We start from the raw sequence: 14,954 nt of genomic DNA on the forward strand, positions 1-14,954 counted from the left end.
ATATCACTGGCTTATCCTCCCCTTCTCACCCCCACCCTCAACTCTGTTATCCTATTTTATTATATCTCTGCAATGAAGATTCTCAGAGCAATGCTATTTGTTCACTCAGCCCCTGTCCTAGGTGACATGGAAGGCCAGAAACTTATAAGATGTGGTCTCTGGTCTCAAGATGGTTATTATATTTTAAGGGATGCAAGACATATTCATAGATAACCACTATAATTAGGCAGGATCTGTGCCATAGATACATATAAATGAGTGATCATGGTGTCAGTTCCAACTGCATATTTCCATAAACAATGAATTATACTGTATTCTTCTTATGATATTGTCAATGCTACACAAAGGTTACAAATTATACACAAATCCCATTCACATTTTATCTGTGGCCCTCCTGGCTATTCTGTATGGCTAGATATGGCCCCTAGGGATAAACCAAATGGAAAGCTTGAATTTTCCATCTCCCACTCCCAGTCATTGCATCGGACTAGGGAGCCTTTCATCTAGGGGTCCGTTGGGCAAATGCTTTTGAGATCGACCATTCTGGTTCTTACTTCCTGAGCGCTGACTTTTGTCCTCCCCCAAATTGGTTATCTCACTGATCCTGTGTTTTCTTTGACAGGCATGCTTTGGATATTCGTGAACACTACGAGAGAAAACTTGAGCGGGCTAATAATTTATACATGGAGCTGAGTGCCATCATGCTGCAGCTGGAAATGCGGGAGAAGGAGCTCATCAAGTACGCACCCAGACCACTGTCTGTCCTTGTTGATGTGGTCTATCCATCAGCAGAAATGTTGCTGCTACTCAGAACTGGCAGATGTCTTATTCATTCACTCAACATTTCTTGAGTGTGGGGGGGGAGCGAGGTTGCACAGTCCCTGGCCCTGGGGAGGTTTCTGGTTGAGTGGAGTTGCCCCAGAGCTGGTCCTGGGGGAGCATGCACTGACAGCTACTTGCCACTTCACCCTGCTGAGTGGCTCAGAGAAGGGTGACATTTCATGGAGAGCTGGATGTTGTTGAGTGGGGGCTTATTGCCCGCTGGGGAAGTGAGGTGGCTTCTGCAGGTGGGTTAGGGTATTCCTGAGAATGGCAAGAAAATCCCAGAGTCCTGACCAGCACAGCGGCTACTGAAATTAGCAGGATTTCTACCATTGCATTGTGTCTCTCATGAGATGTACTGTGGAGGGGAAGATCCGTCTCTGAGCTCATCTATGAGCTGAAGAACAAAATGAAATCAGATTAGGTTGATGGTAAGATATGTACACATGCAATACCTTAATAAAAAATGAAAAATATTAAAAGACACTACAACTTCCAAAAAAAAAAAAAAAAAAAGACAAAAGAAATCAGATTAGGTTGAATTTAGTATCTTTTCTATCCCCCTTTAATCCGAATAGCAACTTTGTTATTCAAATGGCCTGCGCCTGGTAAGTGTGGCCTGACTCTGTGGGTGGAATTAGCCTGTGCCCGTCTTTTCTGTCTGCGATGGCTGGGATGAGCTTTTCTTTTCTTTTTTTCTGCAGGCGTGAGCAAGCCGTGGAAAAGAAGTATCCTGGGACCTACAAGCGGCACCCTGTCCGTCCAATAATCCACTCCAATGCCATGGAGAAGCTCATGAAAAGGAAAGGCGTGCCTCACAAACCTGGGGTGCAGACCAAACGGTGAGACGCTTGTGCTGACCTGGTTCAGAGAAATGGGGACGTAGCTCCCTAAAAATACATTATCCGGTGATGGTGGTGTGGCCACCATAGCTTATCATTAGCACACGTGCCTCTAGATACAACAAAGTGGGAAGCTGAGAGAAAGTGTATCATGGACCGTAGGGCCCATGTTTTACTATCTGAGGCATAGATATTTATTCTCTTAGCATGGAACAGTGAAAGGAGAAATAATGGGGGCGGGATAGGGAGTGGGGGGTGGTGTAGGGCAAACAGACCCGGGTTTGAATCCTGGCTAGGCCCATTATGAGCTGTGTGATTTGGGCTATGTCAGTTGCCCTCTTTCAGCCCCATGGTAAATGGTATAACTATAGGACATGAGATTTCCTCTTTCTTTGGCTCTGAATGCACAGAATCGGGTTAATTATAATTCTCAATTTAGGCAACATTGGTCCACACATGACCTACTTTTATTTATTCACTTAGTTACTTTTTTAATATATTTTATTGATTTTTTTTTTTTTTTAACAGAGAGGGAGAGGGATAGAGAGTTAGAAACATCAATGAAAGAGAACATCCATCAGTTGCCTCCTGCACACCCCCTACTGGGGATGTGCCCACAACCAAGATACACACCCTTGACCGGAATTGAACCTGGGACCCTTCAGTCCTCAGGCTGATGCTCTATCCATTGAGCCAAACCAGTAAGGGCAAGTTAGTTATTTTAACAATGTAATAAGTGCCCATTAATCCACCACACAAAAAAAATGAAGGCAGGGACTTTGTGTTTTGTGGGGGTTTTTCCCACTTCACAAATTTTGTGGGTCATCTTTGCATGGGGACCATGCTAGTCTTCTCTGTATCATCCAATGTTCACGTGCGTGCTACCAAAGCGGCTTTGATTTTTACCTCTATCTACCCATATGGTTCCCCTCATTCCACTCTTGCAAGGGACTTTTGTGAAGTTTAAATAAGACAATATATGAGGTCACCTAATAAATCGCAGGTACTCAAAAAGTGGGTTTTTTTAATAGTTTTTGTGTGGTTTTTTATTTATTTATTTATTTATTTTAAGATTGTCCTTTTTCCTAATTATACCGTTGGCCCTTGAGCAATGTGGAAATTAGGAGTGCCAATCACCTGCTTGTGGGAAATCCACATATAACCTGATTCAGTCCACTACAAACTCTGACCCTAACCACAGATCTAAAATACTGAATTAGTTTAACCTTAAAATGCCCTTTCAGTCAATTTTTTTTACCAAGTTCTGCTAGAGCCGCATTCCTCCCAAATAATGGAGAGTCGGTTTTGTCCTAGCTAAGTTAATGGAAAGGAATGTCCCTAACCCAACAGTGAGACTTGATCTAAATGCAATAAGAATAAAAGTAATGAAAAATTCAAACCAAGAATCTATTCTAAGGCTTTCAGAATGGTGGCCAGAGACCATGACGAGTGTAAATCTGAACTACAAGTGAGCAGTTCCATGGATTAACTCGAGTTTTGCTTTTACTTACCACTCCTGACTATCATCTGGTCAAATTCTGATAAATTGTTTTCAGAGAGTACCTCCAAAACCCTCCTGGAAGCCCAACACCTCTTTCTCTGGGTGTCCTAAATAGGGGCCACATCCGCCTGCTGGTCCTCTCTGCATTCTGCCTATAGTTAAAACTAAGAGCATTGGGGTGGGGGTGGGGGTGGGGGTGGGGAGGAATAGTACCTTTTTTCAAAATATGAGCTCATGTTTACTTTTACAAAATATGAGCTCATGTGCTATGGGAAATGTGTTTGAAGGAGTTTGACACCATCAGCAGATGCTTATTCTATAAGCTAACTGAATATTTGTCTAGACAGTAACCTAGATGGGTACTAGGGCTGTGAAGAGTTGTATTTTCAGCTGCTTGCCCCTTAATGGAGTTAAGTTTCAGATTATTTGGACAGTTCCATGATTATCAAACCAGAAGGCCAATGACCTCTGAGGAGAACAGAGAGGAGAAACCATCCACCATTCGTTAGCCTAGGTTTCAGGGTGTATTTGGTCAAGGACTAGAAAGAAGAGAGCCAGAGTTCAGTTACAGATCCATCAAGCCTGTCACAAGTGAGTACAGGCCAATAAGATCGTCTACATACCTTAGAATAAGCAGGAGCTTGGAAGGGGGAAAGGACTATTCCTCAGAGTCAAAAGACTTGGGGTCAGTTTTTGAGTTCTGCCATTTACTTGCTTTGTGACGGACACAAGACAACTAACCTCTCTGATCCCTCAGTGCCTTTCTTTTTTAAACAAATATTGTAATAGTAGGAAACAAGTGGTTTCTATAATGCAAAGGGCTTTGTCATCTGTGAAGTGCTGTGTTAATGTTACTCTGTGATGTTTGTGCTGACAGCTGCCATGACAGCAGCCTTCACCTGACTTAGGACACTTTCTCCTCAGCTCTCTTAGATGCCACCATAGCCAGCCTCCGAGTAAATAGGTGCCCCTAACTTAGCTTTGAGGGCCCTCTTGCCTCAACACAAGCCCCAGTGCCTCCTCCATCTGATACTGTTTGAGGCACAAGCTGGTCAACTGACCATGGAACTGAATCTGAGACAGGAAGCTGCTGAGAGCAGCATACTAACTTATCATAAACCAGTAACTTCTGAAACTTCTGTGCTAAGGCAAGCCTTACACTGTACTTCTCCTGAAAGAAAAGGAAAACCCACCTCCTACTGCCTGGTGTCGGCTAATTTCCTCTAAGCCCTCGCTCTTCAAAGTTTAGGCCCTCAGCTCAGCATCGTCAGAGAACACGTTAGAAATGCAGACCCTTAGACCCCATCCCAGACCTACTCAGTCATTTTAACAAAATCCCAAGTGGCATGCACGCATTTTCAAGCTAAACTGTATCTACAATAATAAGCCTGACACTTCTGGTCTGGATTCTGCCAGGAATGAGCGATGGGCCATGAGCCAGTTTGGCTGGGCTCTGGGTTCCTCATCACTGCTGATTCTGAGAGATGTGTTTGAAGGCTTGGGACAGAGTTCCCCAAACCTGAATGTGTATTTTCATGTGTTTAAAACTAAGCCTGCTCTGTGCCCCCAGGCCAGATCTGCTGCGATCAGAGGGCATCCCCAGCGTGGAGGTGGCTCCCGCTGCGTCCCCTCTGTCCGGAAGCCCCAAAATGTCCACCTCGGGCGGCAAGAGCCGGTATCGGAGCAAACCACGCCACCGCCGGGGGAACAGCCGAGGCAGCCACAGTGACTTCGCAGCAATCTTGAAAAACCAGCCAGCCCCCGACCACTCACCCCACTCCACGTACCCGCACCAGGCTCCATCCCAGCACCCCTCTCTGCAGCAGCAGTACCAGCAGCCCCCACCCGCCCCGTCTCAGAGTCACCACCCCAGGCTCCCTGTGCACGGCCAGGACATTGCCACCTGCGCCAACAACCTGAGGTACTTTGGCCCCGCGGCCGCCCTGCGGAGCCCGCTCAGCAACCACGCTCAGAGACAGATGCCTGGCTCCAGCCCTGACCTCATCTCCATGGCCGTGGCAGCAGACGGCTGGAGAAGTTCTGAGCCGGCCCAGGGCCAGGCCGGCCCCTGGGGCTGCTGCCAAGCTGACCCCTATGACCCCTGCGTCCAGTGCAGGCCGGAGCAGTGCGGGCCCCTAGACGGTCCCTTTGCTGAGCCGGTGGGGAGTCCCGACCTTTTCAAGTCACCAGCACACAATCTCCTCTCAGAAAACGCCCAAGGTTCTGAGAAAATGGAAGAAAATGAGTTCAATGGCTGTAGGTCTGCCTCGTCCCCGGGCGTCCCTCATCACATCACCCCACCAGCGCTACCTCGAAAAACAAGGCCCCTTCAAAAGGTAAGGTCAGCGGGGGGCGCCCCTGCCTTCGTGGATGTCAGAGCCCGTCCTGGTAGGTGCATTGTAAAGCATGCGTAACAAGTTCACGTTCTGTAAAGGGATGAGCTCACAAGAGAATAAACAGGAGCTTTTTTATTCTCAATATTTTCCTTTCACACTGCTTAAGTGAAGGACTTAGAAATGCATTTGGAGTACTGAACCAGTGGACCGATTAAAGTGTACATCATTTATAAATAGACAACCATATATCAGGGATATGAAATCAAAATTGTTTGGAAACCACTACTCTAGCCCAATCCTGAAGGATGTTGCAAGAAGGAAAAATCCAATTATAAAACAGGTTTGGTTAACAGTGTATTCTCTGTCCCCTCCGGAAACTCCTAGTGTACATTAGCAAGTCCTAGACTTTGAGAAATCATGCAGAAACCTAGTATAATCCAGCTTTTCCCTCACCTACTTGAACATGCTGCCTTTTATGAGTCTGCCAGCCACATAGCACACACCTTATACATTTGGTCTCATTAGAACCTCACTCCCAGAGAGCAGCTGGACTTCTGTCTACCGACATATACTCCCATGTGCACTTCTGTGGTAAAGGGCTCATCTTAGCAGTCAGGGTACCTCCATCCCTGTGTTTCCTACTCAGAAAGCATCCAAATGCAAGTAGGTAAGAGTGACGTTTAGAACTGACTTTCAAAGCACGTTATCCTCAATCTTTGGTGCAATTCTTGGAACCCATTGCCCACCTCACAGGGACTGTAGTAATGTACACAGTGTCGCTGTGGTTAAGGACAGTCGGTGTGAGTGTGGCTACTTTTGTGCCCTTGAAGAGAAATGGAAGCTTCTTTGTGAGGGAAGATCATTTACTCATTCAGAACACTTATCCAGCCTTTCAGATCAACCACAGAACCCCACCACCACGAGGCCTCTGACGACCCTTGTCCGGCCAACATGCTGACTCAGTAATGTATATACTAAGCACCTGCTCTATAGGCGGCGCTGTATTCATGGTGGAGTGAGGGGTGCAGTACAACAAGATGTGGTCTAACTCAAATGATGTGTGTCTTAGGAGTGAAGATGATACATGCATAATGACTACCATGTCAGTGAAAAGGGGATTGGTATGTGAAAGGGGGAAAAGCAGTTGTTGGGCTTTGAACAATGGGAAGATCCTTGGTGAAGTCTCTATGACAGCCTGGAACTACATCCTCCGAAAATAAGACCTAGTGCATGGAAAGATAAGACATCCTCTGAAAATAAGACCTAGCGCAGCTTTGGGAGAAAAAATTAATATAAGACACTGTCTTATTTTTGGGGAAACAGGGTACTAGTGACAATGATTACATGAGCCTGAAGCCACTCCAAGACCTCTTCCTCAGTTTCCCCTCTCTGTCATTCTGTCATTCCCCTCTGGACATGCTGATGGAGGCTTCACCTCCCTGAGGGCAAATATATGTTTTATTCAGTTCTGGATGTCTTCCAGCATCTAGTGCAACGCCTATCACCATGGACACCCAGGAAAAGTTGCTAAAAGAATGAGTGAAGATATGTATGTTTAAAGATGACACTCGGCAAGCTACTACTCAATGCCTTTTGATGACTAAATATTTGCAAGGAATCTGTGTGTGTGTGTGTGTGTGTGTGTGAGAGAGAGAGAGAGAGAGAGAGAGAGAGAGAGAGAGAGAGAGAGAGAAATAAACTCCTTTTTCTTGGTTTTCTTTAGAGTGGAGATGAGTCCTCAGAAGAGGAAGAAGGGGAAGTGGATAGTGAAGTTGAATTTCCGAGAAGACAGAGGTAAAATAATCAAACGTGTGACTGCTTTCAGTGTAATCGGGAAAACCCTGAGATTGCCACTTCTGGTTCAATTGCATATTACTTTCTAACAGCCCCCTTGTAAGGAAACTTGAACTCACTATGCATATGGTCTCCTGTTCCCACATTTTGGCATCTGGCTATGCACAGCCAGTCCCAGTTTATCAGAATTCATTTCATAGGAATTTCAAGACAAGAATAAATACAGTTTCAAGGTTACAATTAAGAATATAGTGGGCAGTTTATGAGAGAAGGTCCTGGATTGTGAGAGGGGCTCCAGATTGGAGAGGGTGCAGGCTGGGCCGAGGGGCACGCCCCCCCCTTGTGCATGAATTATGGCACCAGGCCTCTAGTATAATTAATTATAACTTGGTTAATTATAATCCTATACAATAAAAGCCCAGTGACCATAATGGCAGAAAGACCACTTGACCAGTCACGAGGAGGTGCATTGACCACCTCTCAGTCCCTTTCCCCATCTGGCAGGTTTCAATTACCGATAGCAAATTGGGAACTGGCGTGGGTGGCAGGGTGCAGGTGGCACCAGGCCATGGCCCATGCCCTACTGGTCGCCCCATCGCCCCCCACACACAAGGTGGCCCACAGCAGAGGTGGGGAACTGAGGTGGGTGGCAGCGGGGACAGGGCTGGCTGTCAGCAGCCCGGGAAGATGGCCCTGATCACAGGTGAGGCCTAGGGATCATAACCACCCACGATTTTGTGCGTCAGGCCTCTATTTAGATTACCAGGTGTACCGGTTAATAATTCAGATTTTTTTCAATAGATGGAGTTACACATATGTTGATACATATACACTTTGATATGTATGCTGTTTTGTTATATTGACAGCAAGCTTCAAAACTTCATATGTCAAATTTATTGAAGGTGTTAAGATCATAGATATTTTTATGCTTAAAAATGTCGAATTTTGCATCAAAAAAAAGCATTTGCAGGGAGTTTTAATTCATTAATTTATTTTGAAGAAAAGTGCGGCTGAAAGTTATTGTATACTTCAGGAAGCTTATAGTGAGCATGCTCCATCTCAAGATACTTGTGAACGCTAGTTTAAACCCTTTAAAAGTGATGATTTCAATGTGAAAGACAAAGAACATCCAGGTCAACCAAAAAAGTTTGAAGACCAACAATTACAAGCATTATTGGATGAAGATGTGTGTCAAACTGAAAAACAACTTGCAGAAAGATTAAGTGTTGCTCAGCAAACAATTTTCAATTGTTTACAAGCAATCGGAAAGATTTTAAAGGAAGGAAAATGGGTGCCACATCAACTGAACAAAAGACAAATGGAAAACCAAAAAGTCATCAGTAAAATGTTGCTTCAATGGCACAAAAGAAAATATTTTTTTGCATCAAATTGTGACTAGAGATGAAAAGTGGATTTATTTTGATAATCCAAAATGCACAAAATCATGGGTTGATCCAGGTCAATCATCAACATCGACTGCAAGGCCAGATTGCTTCAGAAAGAAGACAATACTCTGCATTTGGGGGGATCAGTAAGGTGTGATGTATTATGAGCTTCTAAAACCAGGTGAAACCATTAATACTGGTAGCAACTGACAACAAATAATCACTTTGAAACACACTTTGATCATGAAACGACCAGAATGTGCCAGAAGAAATGGCAAAGTAATTTTGCCTCATGATAACACACCACACACACTTCAAAACCAATTAAAAACACGTTAAAAGATCTTGCCTGGGAAGTATTAACCCACCTGCCATATTCACCAGACCTTGCTCCTTCAGATTACCACTTGTTCCGATTGATGTCACACACACTTTCTGAGCAGCACTTCAAAACGTACGAAGAAGTGGAAAATTGGGTCTCTGAATAGTTTGCCTCAAAACAAGAAAAATTCTATTGGGACGGTATCCACAAGTTACCTGAAAGATGGGGGAAATGTGTAGCTAGCGATGGACATTACTTTGAATAAAGCACTTTTGATGTTTCTCTTGAAATTATCGTGTTTTCGTTGATTACAAAATCCACATTATTAACCGGTACACCTGGTATAATTAGATTATACTGAGCTGAGTCCTCCTTCAACCCAGCCTTAGAAAGAGCTTCCTGCTTAGTCAGCGATAATAGTTTTGCTTGGAGGATTCCAGAAGGACCACACATTCCTCTCCATGTAGGATAGGGCTGCTCCTCTGCAGGAGTAGGAAAGACAGTTTTCCTCCCACGAGGCCTTTCCTGCCAATAGGCATTTTGTTCTTTAAAAGTAAAGCTCTAAGCATCCCAGGAAGACTTGTGTACCTGCCCAGAAACAGGAATTTCCTGCAATCGAAGGCTCTCCTAGGCCTTTGGTAAATTGTATTCTGGGTCCCCACGATCCACACAAAATTGAAATATGTTCTCATCTGAGCTATACCTGCAGTGAACAGTAGTTTCTTCCTATGCAACCAGACTGCGCCTGATAAAACGAAATCACTCGCGAGCGTCACAATGATGCTACCTGCAGCTTTTGTTCCTATGACACGCCATGAACGCAGCCCACCTGATGGCGTCCCACCTTCTTTTGCTATGATGCAAATTGCATTTTCACCACATGGTTTTGCTTTTTATAACATTCTTCTCTCTGTCTCCCTTCTGGATTACCAGCCTTGAGAAGTTGTGTGACTCTTCCCTTCACTTGCCTTTCCCACACCGGCTCTTTTTATGTGACTTTGATCCCCCACCCACAGCTCACGCCCTGGCCTGGTCATCAGCCAGGTTCAGATCATCCGCCATCAAAATCACTTTGTACTGAGAAATACAGACAAATCAGACAACGCCAGAGGGAAAAGGCAGTCTTCTTTTGTTATTTGTTCTGTTTTTATTTATTTGTTTATTTATTTATTTATTTATTTATTAAATATATTTTATTGATTTTTTTTATAGATAGGAGGAGAGAGGGATAGAGAGCTAGAAACGTCGATGAGAGAGAAACATCGACCAGCTGCCTCTTGCACACCCTCTACCGGGGATGTGCCTGCAACCAATGTACATGCCCTTCACTGGAATCGAACCTGGGACCTTTCAGTCCGCAGACCTATGCTCTACCACTGAGCCAAACCGGTTTCGGTTCTGTTTTGTTTTTAAACCAGTATAAGCTGACAGCATTCTTCTTTACTAAGCGACTTGAATTAGTTTCCTTTGGAAAAGGAAACCATGGGAAAGAAGTGAGGAACTTTTGCAAATTCCCCTCCTTACATCCTCTCCCTCCATCCCCTCACCCCCACCAGCCCTGAAACTTTGCCTTTATCAGAACGAAACCCCAGTGTTAACTGGAATGAGCCACTGGCTGGCTGGGCAAGATCCCCAGCTGCAAGGTGAATGCTGCTTCCAAGCTCTCTCATGTTGGAGTTGGGTTGACAGGGTGGTGAAGGCACTCCCCCCAGGCTGCCGTGCCCGGTGGGTGAAGCAGCTGAATGGGTGATCCGATGGGATGGAGTGAGGTAGAGAAAGACACTGAACAGAGTTTGAATAGATCCACCCACGCCGCAGCTCCGCCTTTTCTAATGGGGTGACCTTGCCTGAGTCCTTTTCCTTCTCTGGCTCTAGTTTTCTAATCTGGGAAATAAGTTAGACCAGAGAATCTCCCAGGTCTCTTTCACCTGTGAGAGTCTGGGATTCGGTAAGAAAGATAATGTCCATGCATAGGTATACACAGTATGATTAGATCAGCTGATATTTTTCAAGACCAATGGTAAACCCTCAGCTTTGGACGTTAGGCACATCCACATATAAGTTTCCTTCTCGGTTACTTTCAAATTAAATCGTCCCAACCTATCTGGATTGGAATCTCCCTAAAGGGCCTCTCACCAGGACTATGGCTGACGGACAAGGTAAGGAGAGTGATGGTTCCTGGGGTGAAGCTCCTCTGGTTCTCTGTGGTTCTAGGCCCCATCGCTGCATCCGAAGCTGCCAGTCGTATTCAACCTTCAGCTCTGAGAACTTCTCTGTGTCCGACGGTGAGGAGGGAAACACCAGTGACCACTCCAACAGTCCTGATGAGTTTGCTGATAAACTGGAAGACCGCCTGGCGGAGAGGCTGGACGACCTGCTGTCCCAGACGCCGGAGATTCCCATCGAGATCTCCTCGCACTCAGACGGGCTCTCCGACAAGGAGTGTGCCGTGCGCCGCGTGAAGACACAGATGTCTCTGGGCAAGCTGTGTGCGGAGCAGCGTGGCTATGAGGTGCGGGCCTCCCCTCTCTCCTCCTCTCGGCACTGGCCCCTTCCTGTAGCTCTTTGAGTTAAGACGTGCTCGGGTCCTGAGGTCCTTTACAATGATCACTGAGTATATGAGATACAACAACTGCCTCCAAGAAGTAAGTAAAAGTACACAGAGTAGCCCTAACCAGTTTGGCTCAGTGGATAGAGCATCGACCTGCAGACTCAAGGGTCCCAGGTTTGATTCTGGTCAAGGGCATGTGCTTGGTTGCGGGTATGTCCCCAGTAGGGAGTGTGCAGGAGGCAGCTGATCGATGTTTCTCTCTCATTGATGTTTCTAACTCTCTATCCCTCTTCCTTCCTCTCTGTAAAAAATCAATAAAGTATATTTTATTTAAAAAAAAAAAAAAAGTACACAGAGCAACAGAGCTCCTAAAAATGAGGGTAAATCTCCCAAATGAAGCACCAACAATGAACTGCTCAGGAACCCTCCCTTCCAAGATGGCACTCAAACATCACCTCCTCCTGGCCTCATGGCTAATCTGGTGTAGGGTTTGAACTTTCCTCTTCCATGGCCCACTGTCCCCTAATGAGGCTATCAAAGCACCTGTACCACTTTAGTTCATGGTCAATGCTGCCTTTTGAGAGGCAGGATAGCACAGTGGTTGAAATCATCTACCCTGGAATCTGACTGCCCAGATCGAACCCCAGCCTTTCCACTTATGTACTGTGTGCTGTTGGGCAAGTCACTTAAATTCTCCATGGGTCAGTCTCCTTATCTGTCAAATGGGTATGGTAACAGCATCTATCTCCCGGGGCTGTTGTAAGGATTAAATGGACTAAAAATGGGCTCTCTGACAAGGAATGTCCCGTGCCTGGAACATAGTAAACGCTGTACATTGCGGTTGTGGTGGTACTGATAGCATTGTCGTGAACATCATCTTCACATGTCTTCTTCTTCCATAAGCCCCACCAGGATAGGACCTAGTCTCCTCTCTGTAGCCCAAAGCCTGTCATGTGGGATGTGTTCGATACATGAGTGGCTGTGAACATGAACTGAGGTTTTATTTTTGTCTTGACTTTGCAGAATCCTATGCAGTTTGACGAATCGGACTGTGACTCTTCAGATGGGGAGTGTTCTGATGCCACAGTGAGGACCAATAAACACTACAGCTCTGCTACTTGGTAATGAGAGGACACCCATCCTGAAGATGACGTGACAATACTGATGTTTCAGATCCGCCCCACCCGATTCCTCCCGCTCTCTCCCTGCCTTTTTGTCCGGGAAGAGAGCTGCCCCGTCTTTCTTACCCCTAGAAATAAGCTGCAATAACAGGAACATGAGACTTTGCAAATCTCTGGAAAAAAAAATATCCAAATGAAACTAAGTCTCACTGAACATTTCAATCAAGAATGGCAGGGATCTATTTTATTGAATATTCTAGCTACTGTAACATTGATATTTATTTTTGTTTGACATTTTAACACTTTGTACTGTAAAGATTGAACTATATATGATAGAGAGAGAGAGAGAAAGAGAGAGAGAGAGAGAGAGAGAGAGAGAGAGAGAGAGAGAGAGAGAGAGAGAGAGAGAGACAATAATTTCTTGGGGGGGAAAAAGAGAGAGGAGAAAAGAAGGAAGAAAGAAGTAGAATTTAGAGACAACATTTTTGGTAATTTGTGGGGCCAAGACGTATTATTGCTACTTGAACAGGGGACCAGTTCTTTTGACCATAAGTGACTGAAGAAGAGCCAGAGCAAGACATGTTGAGCATTTTAGAAAACAAAGAACAGCAAAAGAAAAGCAATTCCAGGTAACTTGTGAACAGACCGCATTTAAGTTCAACCAGCTTATCCTTTGGGTGAGGAAAATTACCTAGAAAGGTTTGGTAACCAGATACTTGCACCCAAGGTCTTTGAGAGCATGTGCTTCCTCTAGGAGGAAAAAAAAAAGCCTGTATATTTGAAAACTGGTTTCATTTTTTTATTTATCTTAAGCAGCATTTAGTCGTGCGAGTTACAGATAGAGTCGAATCTTCCTGGACAAACATTTACCTTTAAAATGCTGTCATTGCCATTACCTTGACAAATGTGTGACCTTGACCAATGTGCCATTTCCTCATAGCCATTTCCGTTCCACCTGGTGACCTCTTCCTTTAGGAAAAAGGGAGAAGGGGGGCTGCTGAGAAGAGAAGGATAAAGAAAAAGGACATTGACCACAGCGTTAGAAAAGCAAGAGTGGGATTTGTAAAAGTGCTAGTCCGTTGTCAGAACCTCTCAGTTCAGCTCGTAGTGAAGGTGGAACCAGGTTGCTTGTCTCCTAGAGTCATATTGATTCAAACAGGAGAACAGACTTTGAAGGCAGCTAGGATGTGTGTGAATTTGTCCAATCCCAAACCATCCCCTTGTTTTCACTTATTAACTCATTCTATCGTGAAAGCTTTAGTTGCTTCCACTATCAGAATACAGGCAAAATAAGCAAGTTGCAAAGGCAACCCCCACCACAATATCCCACCACGATAGCATTTTTGTTCCAAGCTATTTGTGCAACGTATTTTACTTCTCTTTGGATCAATGCAGTTTTAAATCATTGGATTTGGGACTCTGTGCAAAGAACAACTAATGCTGAGCAGCAATTGGGAAGGTTTTGCCTTGTCCAAAGCATGAGGTCCTTCCTATCCAGGGTCATGGGCTCTGAAAAGCATGCCAAGGTACATCCTAGGACCTCAGCTATAAGCCAATTTTTATATAGAATTTTACATAAAAACAGATGTTGGCCTAGTTCCTGTCTCTGTCTCCAAGATAGATTACTGTCAAACAATGTCTCTAGGCTCAAGATCTGAAGGTGATGGCTAGAGTCTTGGACACCGCATCGTGTTGGACATTAGGGAAGACTTACACGCACTGGCATTAAACCATTCCAATGCAGGTGGAAACATTGCCCTCCTCCGGTTCTCACCGATCGCATCAGCCAAAAAGGAAAGGCAGGAGGGAATTGAGAGCAGTTCCTTTTGCTTGTCTGATCCCTCATTTGTTTACAATTTGTGTTGAGATATTAATTTAAAATTTACTGTCTTTTAATTTATAGCTCTTGCATAAGATGAAGGAAAATGTCTAACTTATTCAGAGAACAGTATTGTTTGCATTAAATTATTCCATTTTGTATACGTTCTGTAGCTGGACTACATGAAAGATCTTAAGTTATGGCATTATTATCATTGTTATTTTATTTTATAGTAATTATTGTCATTCTCATTTTCTGTCGATCAGAAGGTGTGGTTTACAGTGTAGCACAATGATTGTGTTTATTGCTAACCATGAATTATCATGAATTGTTATGGTTTTTATGAAGGAATGAAAATGAGACTGCCACTTGGGAGCTCTCCAGTATTCATCTTAGGTGCATCCCCTCATTTTCTGTGTGCAACAATCATCTGAGGATGTTTGCTCTTCCCCGGAGCCCAG

General features: G+C 44.6%; 1 protein-coding gene across 4 annotated transcripts in view; it reads left to right on the plus strand.

The window, feature by feature from the left end:
• The window catches only part of MAP3K13 (mitogen-activated protein kinase kinase kinase 13), a 140,561-nt gene extending 127,542 nt beyond the window's left edge, over window positions 1-13,019 (plus strand). For all 4 annotated transcript variants that reach the window (XM_045583762.1, XM_045583761.1, XM_036446109.2 and 1 more), the window contains 6 exons: window positions 623-739; window positions 1,527-1,664; window positions 4,736-5,501; window positions 7,225-7,295; window positions 11,217-11,514; window positions 12,577-13,019. In XM_045583762.1, the coding sequence (XP_045439718.1) occupies window positions 623-739; window positions 1,527-1,664; window positions 4,736-5,501; window positions 7,225-7,295; window positions 11,217-11,514; window positions 12,577-12,678 (1,492 nt within the window). In that variant the 3' untranslated portion in view covers window positions 12,679-13,019. The remainder of the gene's footprint in view (window positions 1-622; window positions 740-1,526; window positions 1,665-4,735; window positions 5,502-7,224; window positions 7,296-11,216; window positions 11,515-12,576) is intronic.
• Window positions 13,020-14,954: the final 1,935 nt, after the last annotated feature.

This window comes from Pipistrellus kuhlii, unplaced genomic scaffold (genome assembly GCF_014108245.1).
Source record: "Pipistrellus kuhlii isolate mPipKuh1 unplaced genomic scaffold, mPipKuh1.p scaffold_m20_p_2, whole genome shotgun sequence".
Classification (NCBI taxonomy): domain Eukaryota; kingdom Metazoa; phylum Chordata; class Mammalia; order Chiroptera; family Vespertilionidae; genus Pipistrellus; species Pipistrellus kuhlii.